The sequence below is a fragment of the Manis pentadactyla genome, chromosome 3 (assembly GCF_030020395.1).
Source record: "Manis pentadactyla isolate mManPen7 chromosome 3, mManPen7.hap1, whole genome shotgun sequence".
NCBI lineage: Eukaryota > Metazoa > Chordata > Mammalia > Pholidota > Manidae > Manis > Manis pentadactyla.
Window position 1 is genome coordinate 128,190,221 of NC_080021.1, and position 19,786 is coordinate 128,210,006.

At 38.4% G+C, this 19,786-nt stretch overlaps 1 protein-coding gene across 2 annotated transcripts in view; it reads right to left on the bottom strand.

Moving 5' to 3' along the window:
• Nucleotides 1-19,786, bottom strand: part of CENPP (centromere protein P) — a 266,012-nt gene that overhangs the window by 238,771 nt on the left and 7,455 nt on the right. For both annotated transcript variants that reach the window (XM_036896889.2, XM_036896890.2), the window contains exons 2-3: nucleotides 8,026-8,207; nucleotides 6,320-6,408 (exon numbers count right to left, since the gene is read on the bottom strand). In XM_036896889.2, coding sequence (XP_036752784.2) covers nucleotides 6,320-6,408; nucleotides 8,026-8,207 — 271 coding nt within the window. The remainder of the gene's footprint in view (nucleotides 1-6,319; nucleotides 6,409-8,025; nucleotides 8,208-19,786) is intronic.

The following is a 19,786-nucleotide window of genomic DNA, read 5'->3' on the forward strand; positions in this document are numbered from 1 at the left end:
TCATTTTTCTATTACTACTTCTCCCTATGGATCTGTTAATATTTGCTTCATATACTTAGATGCTCCTATGTTGGGTGCATAGATATATACAAATGTTATATCCTCATGGTTAGATTAACCCCTTTATTATTATGTAATACCCTTCTTTGCAGCAAGTCTTCATTTGAAAATCTGTTTTGTCTGATATAAACATAGCTACCTCAGAGTTCTTTTGGTTTCTATTTGCATGGAACATATCTTCTATTACTTCACTTTCTGTGTGTGTGTGTTCTATATCTGAAGTGACTTTCTTGTAGGCAGCCTATAGATGAGTCTTGTTTTTCCATCCATTCAGTCACTGCGTCTTTTGACTGAAGAACTTAGTCTATTTACATTTTAAGTAATTATTGATAAGTATGTTCTTATTGCCATTTTGTTAATTGTTTTCTGGTTGTTTTACAGTTCCTCTGTATTCTTCTTCTCTTGCTCTTTTTCTTTGTAGTCTGTAGACTTTCTTTAGTGGTATGATTATATTCCTTTCTCACCTTTTTTGTATCTACTATAAGTTTTTGCTTTGGGGATACCATGTGGCTCACATACGGCAACTTACATTTATCACAGTGTGTTTTAAGTTGACGACAACTTATGTTTAAACACATTCTAAAGTTCCACATATTTACTCTCTTGCTACCCCACATTTTACATCTTTTCATCATGAGTATCTCTTAATTATGTAATTAGTTATTTTTACTACTTTTGTCTTTTAGCCTTCATATTAACTTTACAAATGATTAATCTGCCACTTTTGCTATATATTTACTTTACCAATGAAATTATTACTTTCATATGTTTTCTTGAAGTGATTAGTATCATTTCTTTTCAGATTAAAGAAATCTCTTTAACATTTCTTGTAAGTCCCATTTAGTGGTGATGAACTCAATTAGCTTTTATGTGTCTGGCAAACACTATCCTTCAATTCTGAATGATAACTTTGCAGGACAGAGTTTTATTGATTGGTTTTTTTTTTTCCTTTTAACTTCTAGAATATACTGTACCACTTTCTTCTGGCCTGCAGTTTTGGCTCGAAATTCTGGTAGACTTGTAGTTCTCTTGTGCATATCAAGTTGTTTTTCTCTTGCTTTTAATATTTCTGTTTGTCTTTAATTTTGACATCAATGTGTCTTGGTAAGAGTCTCTTTGGGTTTATTTTAATTGGACCACTCTGGGCCTCCTGGAACTAGATATGTGTTCCTTTCTCCAGATTAGGGACGTTTTCTGCTCCTTTCTCTCTCTTCTCCTTCTAGGACCCCTATAATGCAAATGTTAGTCTGCTTGATATTGTCTCATGAGTCCTGTATGCCATCTTCACTTTTTAAAATTCTTTTTACTTTTTCCTGTTCTGATTGGGTGAGGTCCTCTACCCTGTATTCAAGTTTACTTGATCCTTTCTTCTATTTCATCTAGTCTGCTCTTTGGTTTATTCAGTTCAATTATTATCTTCTTCAGCTATATGACTTTGGTTTGGGATTATCTTCTTTCTTCTACCTTGTTCTTGAAGTTCTCACTGTATACATCCACTCTTCTTCTTAGTTCAGTGAGCCTATCTATGACCTTTCAACTCTTATCTGTATTTTGAGCTCTTTATCAGATAAATTATCTTTGTTTCATTAAGGATTTTTTCTGAGGTTTTATGTTGCTCTTTAGTTTGGAGCATATTCTTCAGTTTCTTCATTTTGCTTGACTCTCTATGTTGGTTTCTATGCATTAATGAAACAGCCATCTCTCCCAGGTTTGAAGGGTTTGTTTATGCATTAATTGAACCTTATCGCTCAACTCTGCCCTAGCTCTTGATTCTCTCTCAAACTTGGGTCAGTATCCAGTGGCCCTTTTTATTTTTTATAACCCCTAGCCAATGGTGTGCCAAGACCAGATATTCCTTTAAATTTACAATTTTCCCTACTTTTGAATCATATTTTTTATTTCTTTAGGTTTCAGGGAGATAACTTATGAAAACATACTTAATCTACACTTCTCCCACAAACTGTCACCCATCTGATATTTTATTCTGCATGGAGTATGAATGCTGACACATGTTAATTCTGATGCTCTTACAACTCCACACAAACAGTACAGAAGTGCTAACAACATCAGACAAAATCTGGGGAACAGAATTGTATGCTCCAACCACATCTGACAACAGAAGCTGTGGCAACATGGGTAATCATTCAAACTGTCTTGCTGTATGTATTTCCCTACAAAATAAGGGGGTTAACCTAGATATTCTACAAAGTCACTTTGGTTCCAACATTCTACTACTATGATTTTATTATAACAGTATTGTATAAGTAAGACAGTGTTATTATTTAGGTTACTTTTAAATTTTCTGATAGCTAAACATCTCCCTCTAGTGGAAAATTAAAAAGAAAAATATTTAGGAACATAAAAGATTGCTCTATCTTCATTTTTATGTCTCAGCTGTAAAAATCTGTTTAACATATAAAGGGTAAAACCATTCCAGAAGGCAGTTTTGTACTACTGATCAGAATTTAGATGTATATTTCCTTTGACATAAGCAATTCATATTTTAAAGGTATATAAGTAGGTTTAGAATATGTGAGGATTTACCATTAAATAATAAAACTTAAAAAAATAATTCTCATCACCCCATTCCATCAGAATTCTAATCAATAAAGAAAACTAAGTTGGTCCTTTGTTCTTTTCTTCCCCAAGAAAGCCTATGAGACCTACCTATGACTTATCATTAAAATCCTGCTGATTAAAGAGTTGTTCGTGAGTGCCTCCAATATCTTGTTTAGCAGTCTGGTTTTCAATAAGATTTATAAAATTGGAAAGGTATGGAAACAAAGTGTTCTTAACATAGCCTGGGGGTGCTCTTTCTGTAAAAAATTAAGTAAAACAAAGAAATTAAAAATACCTACATACTTTGAAAGGTGAAAATGACAACTTCCACCTCTTTAGAAATTCAGCATTTACTGTGTTCTTTCAAAGACTATCCACTGTTCCTTTCCTTAAATATTTTTCCTGCATCCCCTAAAGCATATGGGACAGAAACTGCTGGTAATCTCCAATATTTGTACTTCCTTCTTGCCCCAATTTTTCACTGGCTAAATGGCCATGCACAGTGAAGACTAAATTCTAAATTCCAGCCTCCCTTGCACTAATTGGTCAATAGAATGTAAGTGAAAATGATGAGTATTAGAACTTCTACAAAATACAACTTCCTAGAAAAAGGTGAGTCTGATTTACTCATCCACTTTCTTGATGCCTGAAATACTAAAGTGATCATTGTACTATGATTTGGAAGCCACTTGTGTGATGGCAGAACCTAAAAACCATGAAGCCACTATCCTAGCCCTTGAAAAATTCCCCTCAATTAAGAACAAAATAGCAGACTCAGAGACTCTGAGAAGGGACTAGCGGTTATCAAAGGGAAGGGGTTGGGGAGGGAGAAGGGGATTAAGGGGCACTATAATTAGCACTCACAATATAGGTAGGTCATGGAGAAGGCAGTACAGCACAGAGAACACAAATAATGACTCGATAGCATCTTACTACGCTGACAGACAGTGGCTGCAATGGGGGGGAGGGGAGGACTTGATAATATGGGTGAATGTTGAAACCACAATGTTTGTTCATGTGAAGCCTTCATAAGATTGCATAATGGTGATACTAAAAATACCCTTCAATTTTGTTTAAGCAAGCAAGAAAGAAACTTCTAGTACTTTGAACTACCTTTATTTTTAAGTTTTCTGTCATGTGCAGCTCAACTAATTCTAATTTATCAGCATGCAAGCTAGTAGTATAATTTTATGCCAACAGCAAATGGTCACAAAATTTTTAATCATCTTTTGTTAGTCATTAGAGAGATCATGTTATTAGCTTAAAATAAGGTTGATAGGGAGGCGAGGTCTAGGCTAGTCCCACCACTGCGCAACAGGAATTAGGTAGTATGGACACTGCAGCAGGGATAAGCAGGGCCTGTGTGTCAGGATGCATGTGGCTCTGGTCCTGTCTGTGCTGCTTCATTGCAGCCACCAAGACTAGCAAACTGAGCAAGCCACTGTGGGAGCTGCAGAAGCCCAGGGCAGGTTCATGTTGAGAATGCTTCTGATCAGGCAGTAGCTATTCTTCAGAAGCATATCACATTATAAAAAATATCCCCAAACTGTGACCTCATCCTTGATCTGACTCATGATAGGATCAAGCTATCATTTGATGCTTTCTTTCAGAGGCTTATGGTGACAAAGTATGCAACTTAAACAAAATGAGGTCAAATAGTTCATTGTCTCTGGCCATAGCCCCACTAATGATCACACCAATTAATCTTCGGGTACAACCCATCCTGAAATACACAGCTCCTCTAAGCTTCTCATTCACTTCAACTTCAGAGGTCTTTCTCTTTTCAATTGGACTTGTGGATAAACCTCCCAAGGAGCCTAATTTTGCCAACAGTCTACCTTCTCTCCAGATAATCTACGGAGTGACTGTGAAAGGAAGAAAATGTACAGCAGAGAAAGCCTGTAGGACCCCAAGGCTACAAGGATGCCCCTGAGCCCTTTCCTAGGCAATGTAAATACTGCCAGTACAGATATTGTCAAGACATGGAACTGGACTTCAATCTACAATTCACCAACCTGACATGGACTGTCGGCTTGGCCCACTAATGGAGGCCAGGATGCAGGTGAGCATCTCGTACATCACCAGAGAGCTCAGGACCACAAAGAAAGAAAACTCAGTTATTTGACCACACAACATTCTACAACGGGACACCACCAAGGAGTTCCTGGACCACCCAAAAGAGAAGCCAGGGGTCCTGGGCATTGGCTGTCCATCCCAGTGAGACCAATCCATTTGGGTCGATGTTCTTAGTCTTCAGCAAATGATCTCTGAAGTCATGCAGAATAATAATATTGCTTTGGTGAACCTGACTAGCCCCAAGACCTAGTGTCAGTCTGGGAAGTGTACCTCCCCTAGGGCCACACATCACCCATGCCTGAGTCTGTCGCAGCCTACTCAGCCGACCTTGGCATGGCACCCTATGGATGCTCTTCATCACCTTGGTAATGTTGAAGGGGGATACTCTTGAGGTGAGAGCAAGCTGGGAGTTTTGTCATCAGATGAGGAGGCTAGACATCTGTTAGCCCTTACCAGCCCTTTCCAGCCTGCCAGGGCCAGTGGTTGCAACCAGGGACATGGACTGCAAAGAGTTCTCAAGAAGCAAAATCTCTAGCCAGATACCCGGTCCCAGACACTCTTGACTAGTCAGGTGTGGTTGTCTGATACTTACGGAGATGGGATCCTGATTACCCAACATCAATTTCTGACCCATATAGAAAGGGACAACTTGGGGTTGTTTCTGTGGCTTAGCACAAGAATGAGGAATCCTGGCATACGATCATGAATATAAGCAAGTAATCTGTCCATAGGACTTGGTTGTTACGACTATCTACAATCCACTGTCGTTATAAGATAAGCTCAAGGGAGGCAGCCTGCATGCCCTTCCCTGTTCATCCACTCTACCCATACTCCCTTGGCCCAGCTCATAAAACCAAATGGTTGAAATTGCTTTGTGCTATCAAAGCACGTGCCCAGCCCCAGCCAGTTCTCAAAATCACACCTAGATCCCACTTTTCTTGGAGCGAGACTTTAAAGGTGTCAGAGCCTTTTTCTGCCCCACCTTTGGGAGGCTGCACATCACCATTCTGTCTGCTTCCTGACTGTATGTAAAAATTTTAGCCGAAAGTATCTTGCTCCAGTGTGTGTCTCAGCAGTCCAGGGTAATGTACTAGCATAACCGTAAACCAGCCCTGAGGAATCTCAGATGACTGATCTCAGATGACTCTGATCACATGAGTGAACTTTAAGCAAGTACACTAAAGTGAGCTGTTTCCAAATTCATGAACCACAGAAAATGGGTGAGATAATGTTTTTTGTTTTAAGCCATCAAATTTTGGGTAAGTTTGTTAAGAAGCAATAGATAACTAATAGATAATAGATGGCTGGCATATCAGCTGACTACTGGGAGCATCCAAGATAGTTCCCATAACCACAGGGCTTACACTGGGAGTCCAGGAGAATCTTGCAATGTGTCCTCCAATATAGCATCTATGCCATCAGTAACAACCCTATTGTATGCAGTTGCCAGGGTATTTACATTCTAAAAATTTTTTAAATGGTATCACTTTGCACAAAGGTGCCACAAGTGGGCCCTGAAACATGAACTCCTCCTCAGCTCAGCCACTGCTGGAGGCCAGGGAATGGGAAGTTTTTATTTCACAGCAGCAGAATCTCTATTATCACAACACACTCCTTAATTTACCTGGATTTCCAGAATCTGAAATTCAAGTTGAAATGTAATCATGTGGCAACTTCCTGATAGTCTGTGTCTCTGCTGAACTTTCTTTACACCTGTAAATCAGAAAAACAAATATTCTGTTTGAAATAACAATTATCATCAAATACCTATTATTTAATTTTGTGCAAATAGCTGTAATACATATATATTATAGCATATGTGTGAAAGTTTATGTATTTGCAATTGAAAATATCTGAAAAAATGTTTACCAAATTGATTACTCCTTTGCAAAACAGGATTAAATACAACTTTTACTTTCTACTTCTTAATTATACCAAAGATTAAGAAATAGAAATATGCTAGTAAAACTATAGATAAGTTTGAATCATGATGTTAGATGTTTTCATTTTTTTAACATTATCTGGTTCTAGTTAAAGATGGTAAATTGAATGTATGTGTTTACCTCTGTTATCTCTCAAAACTTTACTGAAACGATAGCAAAGTTTTTTTAGATATAACATGAATATACTTAAATGCACAAAATGATGTGTTCTTAAGTATACAGCTCAATATATATTTTTTAGATAAGTGTTTCTCATGTAACCATCAAGATCAAGATACAAAAATTTTCAAGTAAAGCTCCTTTATACCCTTTTCTCAGGCTATACTTACAAGAGATAACCACTATGTTGACTTAATCACCATAAAGTTTTGTTAATGAAGGTGTTCTTAGAAGGGAACAATTCTATAAGGATAGGAGAAAGATGACAGTAACCTAATTTTGGAAGCTGAAAATCACATAGCTAAGCTAGATATTACACAGAAAAGTAGAACTGACCTGGAAGACCCATGAAAACTGAAATCGAAGACAGCAATGGCTTCAGAATCAGGCTTACTGAAAGGCATTCTGAATTGGCAACACCAAGTACCCCTATAGAGGTGAATTAGGAGCTCAAAATAGGAAGACTGAGACTTTTACACTAGCGAAAGTCTGATATCTGGCCTAACCTCCCTCTCTATCCACTCTGTATTCTATCCCTTCCTTTCAAATACCCGAAGAGTCTAAATTCCATCACTCATTTTCATATGCAATTCAGACTTCCATGAGGTGATCTGCCCAAGACCTCTTAGGGTCACTCTTCCTCTTCCCTGTTGTGATGGCTATTTCAGTGGAAAAGTCAGGATACATTTTCAAAAGTGATTCGTTCTTTAGGGAATGCTATCTTGTCTGAAGTTCCCAAATCCAACTGCACAGATGAATAAGCTTCCCCTTATCAGTACTGCATTACAGAGCCTGGCAATAAAACTTAGTCAATGGGACCAGAAACCCTCCTCTGCAAATGGTTCAGCTGCTGAAACATTTGTCTGGCCACAGGCCATGTTCCACTGTAGCAGAGCACTGTGGATGAGGTCATGCTCATGTCAGTGGGGAACAACTCCTAAAATGTACAGATTAACGGTGCCATTGTTCTTACAGTCACTTATCTCTGTTACTTGACTATTCAGTTACTTAATGACAGACTGCCTCTTCCTTAATATGTACCTCAGGTACCTTTTAAGAATATTAAGCAAACTGTGATGTTCAAAACAAACCTGACAAAACAAGTTTACCACAGCCACACATTCAAATAGTTACCTCATAAAATTTCAATTCCACAATATGACAACCAATTTTCCATGCATAATAAAGTAAGCTTCACCACCATTACTGAATTAAAATTAATGCTTACTCTTTTCTGTCACCTCAGTGCTTGTTAGATCCTCTGTCTTCTTGGAGTAATTTCTTATACTGATACCGGTAAGCGTACTTATAAATAGAAGTTCTGATTCTAAATGTCCAAGGTGACTTCTCAGATCTTTTAAAGAGTCCCATCCTTCAGAAATTGATTCCTGTATTTCTTGAAATGATTTGCTAAAAACCAAATATCAGAAATAATTACTCCAATGAAGAAACCACTAAAAAGTATTTTATCTAATATCCACAAATTTCTTCAAACCATTCCCATTTTGTGGTTACATTTTTCCCATTAAAATTATCTAAATTTTTCTCAAAACCAGTGTGGCTACTAACATTAAAATCTTTAATCTCAACATAAAACAAACCTAATAAAAATGTATTACCATATTTTCCCATATTAGAAACAACTATAAAATAAATTATAATAGGAGTTCTTAGCATAATTACAAAGCCCATTTAGGTTGAAACATTTAAATATTCCAAAGACACCTCAAATTACTTTTAAAAGACGTCATGAAATTAAAAACAAAGTAAATTAGCTAGCTTTAACTTCTAAAACAAGTAAAGTATCAGAGCATTTTATACAAAGAAAGAGATTCTTGGGAAATCTAAGAATATAAGGGGTAAAAATTCCAAAGAAATAAGGTATAGCAGAACCTCCATAAATACTGTAATCAAACATTCTTTGTTGAAAACATAGAACTCTATTTTCCTTGGAAAAGAGTAAAGTTTCAGCTAGTAATTGATTGCATTGAATGGGGTTTTACATTTTGTCATCCTTTACTGTCATGTTCTCTGCCACATTCTACACTGTTCATTCCTGCCATCTTAAAACATGTCTTCTTTGGAATCATTCCTTAGGGAATAATGATCCTGATTCTCATTTTACATTTTGGGCCCTGCTTCTTGTCTCCAACCTTAGAAGAAAAACCTAACACTCTTGCCTCTGCATTCTATAAATATGCATTGTGTCATTCCAGAGGAATACTTGATTAAACTCAACTCTTCTATGTCAGTAATCCCTAAAGCATGCCTCTAATCATGTATCTCTTCTTACTACAAGGTAAATTTAGCTCAATAACCCAAGAAATATTTTTTCCTCAAATTAACCTTTCTCCAAGTCTCCCTCATTTTCCTAATGATAAAATCTGTTGCTTGATATCTGAGCTCCATATCACTGGAGTCATTCTTGGCTCTGTTACTCCCTTCACATCTGGAACTATTGCCATATATTTTATTTTACTACACTAGCCCAAGCTCTTTTAACCTTATGCCTAACTCTGTATTTTTCACACTGGGGATCCAAAACTTGCATAAAACCTGAAAAATTTTCTTAGCTTTCCTTTTAATGCCATCTTCAAACACTAACATAAATATATTCTACATCATCTGGGAGACTACCACACATTCTTTTGTATTTACTGTCATGGATTGATGAGAGAAAATTGCTCTTTAATAAAGAAAGACAATGAAAAAAGAAGGGACTCTGTGTACAAATGATTAAGTTCCAGTGAAGTGAATACCAAGTAATCTTACAGTAAATTACAAAAAAATATTTCAAGGTTATTTGTAATGCAGCAAGTTGATAAAGAACTAAATCATTACCTTACTGGAAAGATATGCAGAATTCAAAAAAGAACCTATCACTGAGAAAAGAGAATTGGTAGTTATTGTTTAATGGGTAGTTTTATTTGGGGGCAACGAATAAGTTTTAAAGATGGATATTGGTAATGGTTGCACAACAATGTGAAAGTACTTAATGCAACTTAACTGAATAAAGATAAAATGGTGAGTTTACATTATGAATATTTTAGCAATAAAAAGACAACCGGCATATTCTTATTCACAGCAGTTATTTACTTTGAGCAAAACACCATTGGTCCATTTGAATGATGGACCAATGATTTGGAGTTATTTAATTGGTTTTGTAGTTCACTTTTTATTTGTAAATCTGTCTTAGCAGAATTTTTTTGATCAAAATGAGAGGATGACAAGAAACTTTTATCTTTCAAAACAAACCCATACAAGACTTGAGTTTAAAAGTCAATGATGGAGGATTCTGGGAAGATGGTGGAGTAGGAAGAACCAGGAACAGCTAGATGACATGGACTGGCAGAATCTAATTAAACTTTTTTGAAATTCTGGAGTCTGCTGAAGGCTTGCAACTTTCAGGGGAAGGCTTGAACATAAAACAGCGGTAAATCTGGGGCAATTTCAACTCTTAGCACAATAGTAGCTACCCTTCCCTCATTCCAACAATGTGGCAGACAGCTAGGCACATGTTCTTAGGGCAGCATGCATACTGCATAGGGGAGCAAGAGTGGGCAAGAAGGATTCTGTCCCCTTAACATTAGCTCTCTGTGCTCCAATTGCTGACTGCTGCTTCTGATCACAAAAGTACAAAGAGGTGGACAGCCATTATTGTGAGCACCTCCCCTCCATCTCGTTAGTTTCAAGAGATTTAAAGAGCCATTGCTCTTTTTCCCCCCATCAATTTTTGCTTTTCCCCTTTCAGAATCCACACACTAAAGCCTATTACATTCAAAACCAACCAAATATGTGGGGAAAATTAGAAAGTGATTGCAAATTCCCAAGGAAGGACTCAGAAAAGACATAAGAAGACATTAAGTTTGTATCTCAGTCTGATCTTTGGCACAAAAGAGAACCTACAATAAAAAAATAAAAATAAATAAAAACAGCAAACCCTGGGGAAGAGGGGAGCATATAATTTCCAACATTATCACTAATAGATCAAAATGTCCAGTACTCAACAAAAAAAAAATCACAAGGCATACAACGAAATAGGAAAGTATGACCAACTCAAAGGAAAAAAATAACAGAATCTGTCCCTGAAAAAGACTTAATGGCAGATACATTAGAGGAAAAAAAAAAAACATTTAAAACAACAGTCCTAAGGATTTTCAAACAAATAAAGGAAGATGTAGAGAAAGTTAAGATAGTATGTTTGAACAAAATGGAAACATCATTAAGAGATAAAAAACCTAAAAAGAAACTGAAATGAAATTCTGGAGCTGAATAATACAATAACTGAAACAACAAATACACAGGTGGAAGTCAAAGGCAGATTTCAGCAAGCTGAAGAAATAATCAGTGAGCTTGAATATAAGACATTGAAATTATGGAGGCTGAGGGACACAAAGAAAAATGATTCAAGATAAGCAAACAGAGCCTAAAAGACCTGTGGAGCTCTTCCGCTGTGAGCACACAGCAAGAAGATGGCCATCTAGGAGACAGGAGGTGGCTCTTTCCAGACACTGAATCTGCCAGCACTTTGACCTTGGACTCTGAAGTCTTCAAAACAATCAGAAAGCATAGCAGAGACATCTAATACAAAGGAAGAAACACAAAATCCCTGACAAAATGAGCTGGCAGAGGAATTTGATCCAATCAAAACTATAAGAACCCAGAAGAGGGCCAAATGAAACAGATCACTGATCTTTTTGATAAAGATTTCAAAATAAAAGTCATAAACATGCTTACAGATTTAAAGAACAGTATTCAAGACCTTAGGGAGGATTTCAACAAACAGAAAAAAAACCTGAAAAAGAGCCATTCAGAGCTGAAGAATACAGTATCTGAAAGGGATTTAAAAGTAGACTAGATCACGTAGAGGAGATGGCATATAAAACAAAAATCAGAACAGGAAAACAAAGAAGCTGAAGAACAAAGAGAAAAAAGGATTGCAAGAACAAAAGAATGAGAAGAGAGCTGTGTGACCAATCCAAATGAAACAATATTTGCTTAATGGGGTGTCAGAAGAAGGGAGAGACAAAGGTATAGAAAGTCTCCTCAAGGAAATAATTGTCGAAAATTTCCCCAATCTGGGGAAGGAAATAGACACTAAGGTCATGGAAATTCAGAGATCCCCTCACAAAAGGAAACCCAGAAAGACAACACCAAGACATGTAATAACTAAACGGCAAAGGTCAAGGGTAAGGAGAGAGCGCTGAAGGCAGCCAGAAAGAGAAAAAAGATTACTTGTACAGGAAATCCCATCAGGCTATATGAGCAGACTTTTCAACAGAAACTCTTCAGACCAGAAAAGAGTGGAACGACATTTTTTTTTTTTTGGTATCATTATTCTACAATTACATGAAGAACATTATGTTTACTAGGCTCCCCCTTCACCAAGTCACACCCACATACCCCTTCACAGTCACTGTCCATCTGCGTAGTAAGATGCTGTAAAATCACTACTTGTCTTCTCTGTGTTGCACAGCCCTCCCCGTGCCCCCCACGCACTATACATGCTAATCATAATGCCCTCTTTCTTGTTTCCCGCCCTTATCAATCCCTTCCCACCAATCCTCCCCAGTCTAACTGTTAGTCCCTTCTTGGGTTCTGTGATTCTGCTGCTGTTTTGTTCCTTCAGTTTTCCTTTGTTCTTATACTCCACTTAAGAGTGAAATCATTTGGTACTTGTCTTTCTCTGCCTGGCTTATTTCACTGAGCATAATACCCTCTAACTCCATCCATGTTGTTCCGAATGGTAGGATCTGTTTTGTTCTTATGGCTGAGTAATATTCCATTGTGTAAATGTACCACTTCTTCCTTATCCATTCATCTACTGATGGACATTTAGGTTGCTTCCATACCGTGGCTATTGAAAATAGTGCAGCGATAAACACAGGGGTGCATCTGTCTTTTTCAAACTGGAGTGCTGCATTCTTAGGGTAAATTCCTAGAAGTAGAATTCGTGTGTCAAATGGTATTTCTATTTTGAGCATTCTGAGGAACCTCCATACTGCTTTCCACAATGGTTGAACTAATTTACATTCCCACCAGCAGTGTAGGAGGGTTCCCCTTTCTCCACAACCTCGCCAACATTTGTTGTTGTTTGTCTTTTTGATGATGGCGATCCTTACTGGTGTGAGATGATATCTCGATATGGTTTTAATTTGCATTTCTCTGATGATTAGCGATGTGGAGCATCTTTTCATGTGCCTGTTGGCCATCTGGATTTCTTCTTTAGAGAACTGTCTATTCAGCTCCTCTGCCCATTTCTTAATTGGATTATTTGCTTTTTGTTTGTTGAGGTATGTGAGCTCTTTATATATTTTGGATGTCAATCCTTTATCGGATCTGTCATTTATGAAGATATTCTCCCATACTGTAGGATACCTTTTTGTTCTATTGATGGTGTCTTTTGCTGTACAGAAGCTTTTCAGCTTGATATAGTCCCACTTGTTCATTTTGGCCTTTGTTTCCCTTGCCCAGGGAGATATGCTCATGAAGAAGTCACTCATGTTTATGTCCATGAGATTTTTGCCTATGTTTTTTTCTAAGAGTTTTATGGACTTACATTCAGGTCTTGTATGCATTTCGAATTTACTTTTGTGTATGGGGTTAGACAGTGATCCAGTTTCATTCTCTTACATGTAGCTGTCCAGTTTTGCCAGCACCATCTGTTGGAAGAGACTGTCATTTCCCCATTGCATGTCCATGGCTCCTTTATCGTATATTGATTGGCCATACATGTTTGGGTTAATGTCTGGAGTCTCTATTCTGTTCCACTGGACTGTGGCTCTGTTCTTGTGCCAGTACCAAACTGTCTTGATTACTGTGGCTTTGTAGTAGAGCTTCAAGATGGGGAGCAAGATCCCCCCCACTTTATTCTGCTTCTCAGGATTGCTTTGGCTATTCGGGGTCTTTGGCGGTTCCATATGAATTTTTGAACTATTTGTTCCGGTTCATTGAAGAATGCTGTTGGTAATTTGATAGGAATTGCATCAAATCTGTATATTGCTTTGGGCAGGATGGCCATTTTGACAATGTTAATTCTTCTTAGCCAGGAGCATGGGATGAGTTTCCATTTGTCAGTGACTTCTTTAATTTCTCTTAAGAGCTTCCTATAGTTTTCAGGGTATAGGTCTTTCACTTCCTTGGTTAGGTTTATTCCTAGGTATTTTATTCTTTTTGATGCTATTGTGAATGGAATTGTTTTCCTGATTTCTCTTTCTATTAGTTCATTGTTAGTGTATAGGAAAGCCACAGATTTCTGTGTGTTATTTTTGTATCCTGCAGCATTGCTGAATTCTGATATTAGTTCTAGTAGTTTTGCAGTGGAGTCTTTAGGGATTTTTATGTATGATATCATGTCTTCTGCAAATAGTGACAGTTTGACTTCTTCTTTACCAATCTGGATTCCTTGTATTTCTTTGTTTTGTCTGATTGCCGTGGCTAGGACCTCCAGTACTATGTTGAATAACAGTGGGGAGAGTGGGCATCCCTGTCTTGTTCCCGATCTCAGAGGAAAAGCTTTCAGCCTCTCAGTGTTCATTATGATGTTAGCTGTGGGTTTATCATATACGGCCTTTATTATGTTGAGGTACTTGCCCTCTCTGCTCATTTTGTTGAGAGTTTTTATCATGAATGGATGTTGAATTTTGTCGAATGCTTTTTCAGCATCTATGGAGATGATCATGTGGTTTTTGTCCTTCTTTTTGTTGATGTGGTGGATGATGTTGATGGATTTTCGAATGTTGTAACATCCTTTCATCCCTGGGATGAATCCCACTTGGTCATGGTATTTGATCCTTTTGATGTATTTTTGAATTCGGTTTGCTAATATTTTGTTGAGTATTTTTGCATCTACGTTCATCAGGGATATTGGTCTGTAGTTTTCTTTTTTGGTGGGGTCTTTGCCTGGTTTTGGTATTAGGGTGATGTTGGCTTCATAGAATGAGTTTGGGAGTATTTGCTCCTCATCTATTTTTTGGAAAATTTTAAGGAGAATGGGTATTATGTCTTCGCTGTATGTCTGATAAGATTCCGAGGTAAATCCGTCTGGCCCGGGGATTTTGTTCTTGGGTAGTTTTTTGATTACTGCTTCAATTTCGTTGCTGGTAATTGGTCTGTTTAGATTTTCTGTTTCTTTCTGGGTCAGTCTTGGTAGGTTGTATTTTTCTAGGAAGTTGTCCATTTCTTCTAGGTTTTCCAGCTTGTTAGCATATAGGTTTTCATAGTATTTTCTAATAATTCTTTGTATTTCTGTGGGGTCCGTTGTGATTTGTCCTTTCTCGTTTCTGATTCTGTTGATGTGTGTTGACTCTCTTTTTCTCTTAATAAGTCTGGCTAGAGGCTTAACTATTTTGTTTATTTTCTCGAAGAACCAGCTCTTGGTTTCATTGATTTTTTCTATTGTTTTATTCTTCTCAATTTTATTTATTTCTTCTCTGATCTTTATTATGTCCTCCGTCTGCTAATCTTAGGCCTCATTTGTTCTTCTTTTTCCAATTTCGATAATTGCGACATTAGACTATTCATTTGGGATTGTTCTTCCCTCTTTAAATATGCCTGGACTGCTATATACTTTCCTCTTAAGACTGCTTTCACTGCGTCCCACAGAAGTTGGGGCTTTGTGTTGTTGTTGTCATTTGTTTCCATTTATTGCTGGATCTCCATTTTAATTTGGTCATTGATCCATTGATTATTTAGGAGCATGTTGTTAAGCCTCCATGTGTTTGTGAGCCTTTTTGTTCTCTTTGTACAATTTATTTCTAGTTTTATACCTTTGTGGTCTGACAAGTTGGCTGGTAGGATTTCAATCTTTTGGAATTTACTGAGGCTCTTTTTGTGGCCTTGTATGTGGTCTATTCTGGAGAATGTTCCATGTGCACTTGAGAAGAATGTGTATCCTGTTGCTTTTGTATGTAGAGTTCTATAGATGTCTATTAGGTTCATCTTATCTAGTGTGTTGTTCAGTGCCTCTTTGTCCTTACTTATTTTCTGTCTGGCAGATCTGTCCTTTGGAGTGAGTGGTGTGTTAAAGTCTCCCAAAATGAATGGATTGCATTCTATTTCCTCCTTTAATTCTGTTAGTGTTTGTTTCACATATGTTTTTGCCCCTGTATTGGGTGCATATATGTTTACAATGGTTATAGTCTCTTTTTGGGCTGAGCCCTGTATCATTATGTAGTGTCCTTCTTTATCTCTTGCTCCTTTCTTTGTTTTGAAGTCTATTTTGTCTGATACTAGTATTGCAACACCTGCTTTTTTCTCCCTGTTGTTTCCATGAAGTATCTGTTCCCATCCCTTGAGTTTTAGTCTGTGCATGTCTTTGTTTGATGTGAGTCTCTTGTAAGCAGCATATAGATGGGTCTTGCTTTGTTATCCATTCTATTACTCTGTGTCTTTTGATTGGTGCATTCAGTCCATTTACATTTAGGGTGATTATTGAAAGATAGGTACTTATTGGCATTGTAGGCTTTAGATTCGTGGTTAGCAAAGGTTCAAGGTTAGCTTCTTTACTACCTTACTGTCTAACTTAACTCGCTTATTGAGCTATTATAAACACAGTCTGATGATTATTTCTCTCCCTTCTCCATTCTTCGTATGTTGGGTGTTTTGTTCTGTGCTCTTTTTAGGAGTGCTCCCATCTAGAGCAGTCCCTCTAAAATACCCTGTAGAGGTGGTTTGTGGGAGGCAAATTCCCTCAACCTTTGCTTGTCTGGGAATCGTTTAATCCCTCCTTCATATTTAAATGATAATCGTGCTGGATACAGTATCCTTGGTTCAAGGCCCTTCTGTTTCATTGCATTAAATATATCATGCCATTCTCTTCTGGCCTGTAAGGTTTCTGTTGAGAAGTCTGATGATAGCCTGATGGGTTTTCCTTTGTAGGTGACCTTTTTTCTCTCTCTGGCTGCCTTTAATACTCTGTCCTTGTTCTTGATCTTTGCCATTTTAATTGTTATGTGTGTTGGTGTTGTCCTCTTTGGGTCCCTTCTGTTGGGAGTTCTGTGTGCTTATGTAGTCTGAGCAACTATTTCCTTCCCCAGTTTGGGGAAGTTCTCAGCCATTATTTCTTCAAAGACACTTTCTATCCCTTTTTCTCTCTCTTCTTCTTCTGGTACCCCTATAATGCGGATATTGTTCCGTTTTGATTGGTCACACAGCTGTCTTAATATTGTTTCATTCCTGGAGATCCTTTTATCTCTCTCTCTGAGTCAGCTTGTATGTGTTCCTGTTCTCTGGTTTCTATTCCATCAATGGCCTCTTGCATCTTATCCATTCTGCTTATAAATCCTTCCAGAGTTTGTTTCACTTCTGTAAACTCTCTCCCGACGTCATCCCTTAGCTCTTGCATACTTCTCTGCAGCTCTATCAGCATGTTTATGATTTTTATTTTGAATTCTTTTTCAGGGAGACTGGTTAGGTCTGTCTCTGCAGATCCTCTCTCAGGTGTTGTCTGAACTATCTTGGACTGGACTAAGTTTTTTTGCCTTTTCATGGTGATAGCAGTGGCTGTAGGCAGGTTGTGGGTGTGTCAGCTGGGAGAAGAAAGTCCGTTCCTGCTTTCTTCAAGGTGGATGCCTTGCCCTTCTCCACTGCCTGTGTTGGTTACCCACACTCCTGGAGCAGCCACCAGTTTAGTCCCCTAAGCTGCTGTGGGCGGGGTCTCCGTAAGAGCAGCGTGGAGCCCTGCTGGGATTGGCAGGCACACCAGGTGCGCTCCTCCATGATAGCGGCGCCCCTGCCAGGCAGCTGTGTAACACAGCGGCCTTTGGGTCTGGCCCGGGCAGTTGTGTGTTGGGCTGAGATTCCGGTCGGCTGCTGGGAGCGCACCTGCTCCCTCTGGCTCCACTACAGGTGTGCGCAGGGCTCTCCCGCACGGGACTCTACTGGGCTCCTCTGGCTCCACTGCCGCCGGTGCGCGTGAGCCGCACCTGGGCTGTTTGGTCGCCGCTGCTGTGGGCTCGCACAAGCCTCTCCCGGTCCCCTCTGGCGCCGTCGGCGCATGCGATCTGCTCCTGGTCCCTTCTGACACCGCCAACCCCGGCATGTGCTGCCACTCTCCCGCTACTGGGTCAGTGTGTCAGGGTCTTCACCAGTTGGAGGAATGGCTGCTTAGTGCCATGAGGTGCTTCAGAGCTGCGCTGCCTCGCCTAAGGTTTCCTGGGATTCCCATCTGCTGGCTAAGTGTGCTGGGACGACTTTATCCAGCTATGGGGTCCCTGTCTCTTTAAGACTTGCAGAAAGCACTCGCTTTTCATTTGTCTCAGGGGAACTGGTTGCGGGGACCTGCCCACAGGTTTTGCTTTTCCGTTTCTCTAATATCCAGCACCCTGTGCACCTTGTGTCTGCGCTCCGGGTGCGGATTTCTAGATCTGGTTGTTTAGCAGTCCTGGGCTTTCACTCCCTCTCTGTTCTGACTCCTTTCTTCCAGCTTGGTTCTGGGGTGGGGGAGCGTTCGGGTCTCGCCTGGCCGTGGCTTGTATCTTACCCCCTTCATGTGATGTTGAGTTCTCACAGATGTAGATGTATCCTGGCTGTTGTACTGCATCCACTGGTGTCTCTTTTAGGAATAGTTGTATTTATTTTATTTTTATAAATGTATATGTTTTGGGGAGGGGATTTCCTCTGAACTACTCACGCTGCCATCTTCCCGTGATCTGGCATGACATATTTAATGTACTGAAACAAACGGACCTCCAACCAAGAAATCTTCTACCCAGCCAGATTATCATTTAAATTTGAAGCAGGGATTAAACAATTTCCAGGTAAACAAAATTGAAGGAATTCACCACCACTAAGCCAGTCTTACATGTTATGTTAAAGGAATTCCTGTAGATGGAAATGACCCTAAGGCTAAATAGCTTTCACCAGTGAAAATAAAACCGCAGTAAAGGTAGTAGACTAACTAAATATTAAGCAAGTATGAAATTAAAACAAAATAGAAGAAGCAAAATCAACTATATACAAAATCAGTCAAGGGATACACAAAAAGTGCAGATTATGACATCTAATACAAAAGATGTGGAGGAGGAGGAAGAAGGGAAAAAAGTACCTGTAGATTGTGTTTGAAACAGAGTAATCAGCAATTTAAGATAGACTATTTTATAGTAAAAAAGCTATCCTTGAACTTTCGGTAACCATAAACTAAAGCCTACAATAAAGACACATACACAAAAATACATTAATTAAAAAATCCAATTACAACAGTAAAGAAAACCATCAATAACAAGAGAAGAGTATATAAGAGAAAGAAAGGAACAGAGAGGAGATACTAAAAAACAACCAGGGGACAATAAAGTGTCAGTAAGTACATAACTATCAAGAATCACCTTAAACGCAAATGGATTGAATGCACCAATCAAAAGACATAGAGTGGCAGAATGGATAAAACCCACCTATATGTTGTCTACAAAAGAGTAATTTTAGACCCAAAGACAGACTGAAAGTGAAGGAATGGAAAAGATATTTCATGCAAATAACAGGGAGAAAAAAGCAGGAGTAGCAGTACTTACAACAGACAAAATGAATTTCAAAACAAAGAAAGTAAGAGACAAAGAAGGACATTACATACTGATAAAAGGGTCAGTCCAACAAGAGCATATAACCATTATATCTATGCAGCCAACATTGGAGCACCTAAATATGTAAAACAAATACTACCAGAATTAAAAGGGGAAATAGAGTGCAGCACTTCCATTTTAGGAGACTTTAATGCACTACTTATATCAATAAACAGATCAACCAGCTGGAAAATAAATAAGGAAACAGAGGCACTGAAAAATACATTAGACCAGATGGACTTAGAGATCTACAGACCATTCCACTCAAAAGCAGTAGGATATATAGCAGAAAAATGTGTATTTTTCTCAAGTGTACATGGAACATTCTCCAGAACAGATCATATATTAGTCCACAGAAAGAACCTCAATAAATTAAAAAAGACTGAAATTGTATCAAGCAATTTATCAGACCAGGTATGAAACTAGAAATAAACT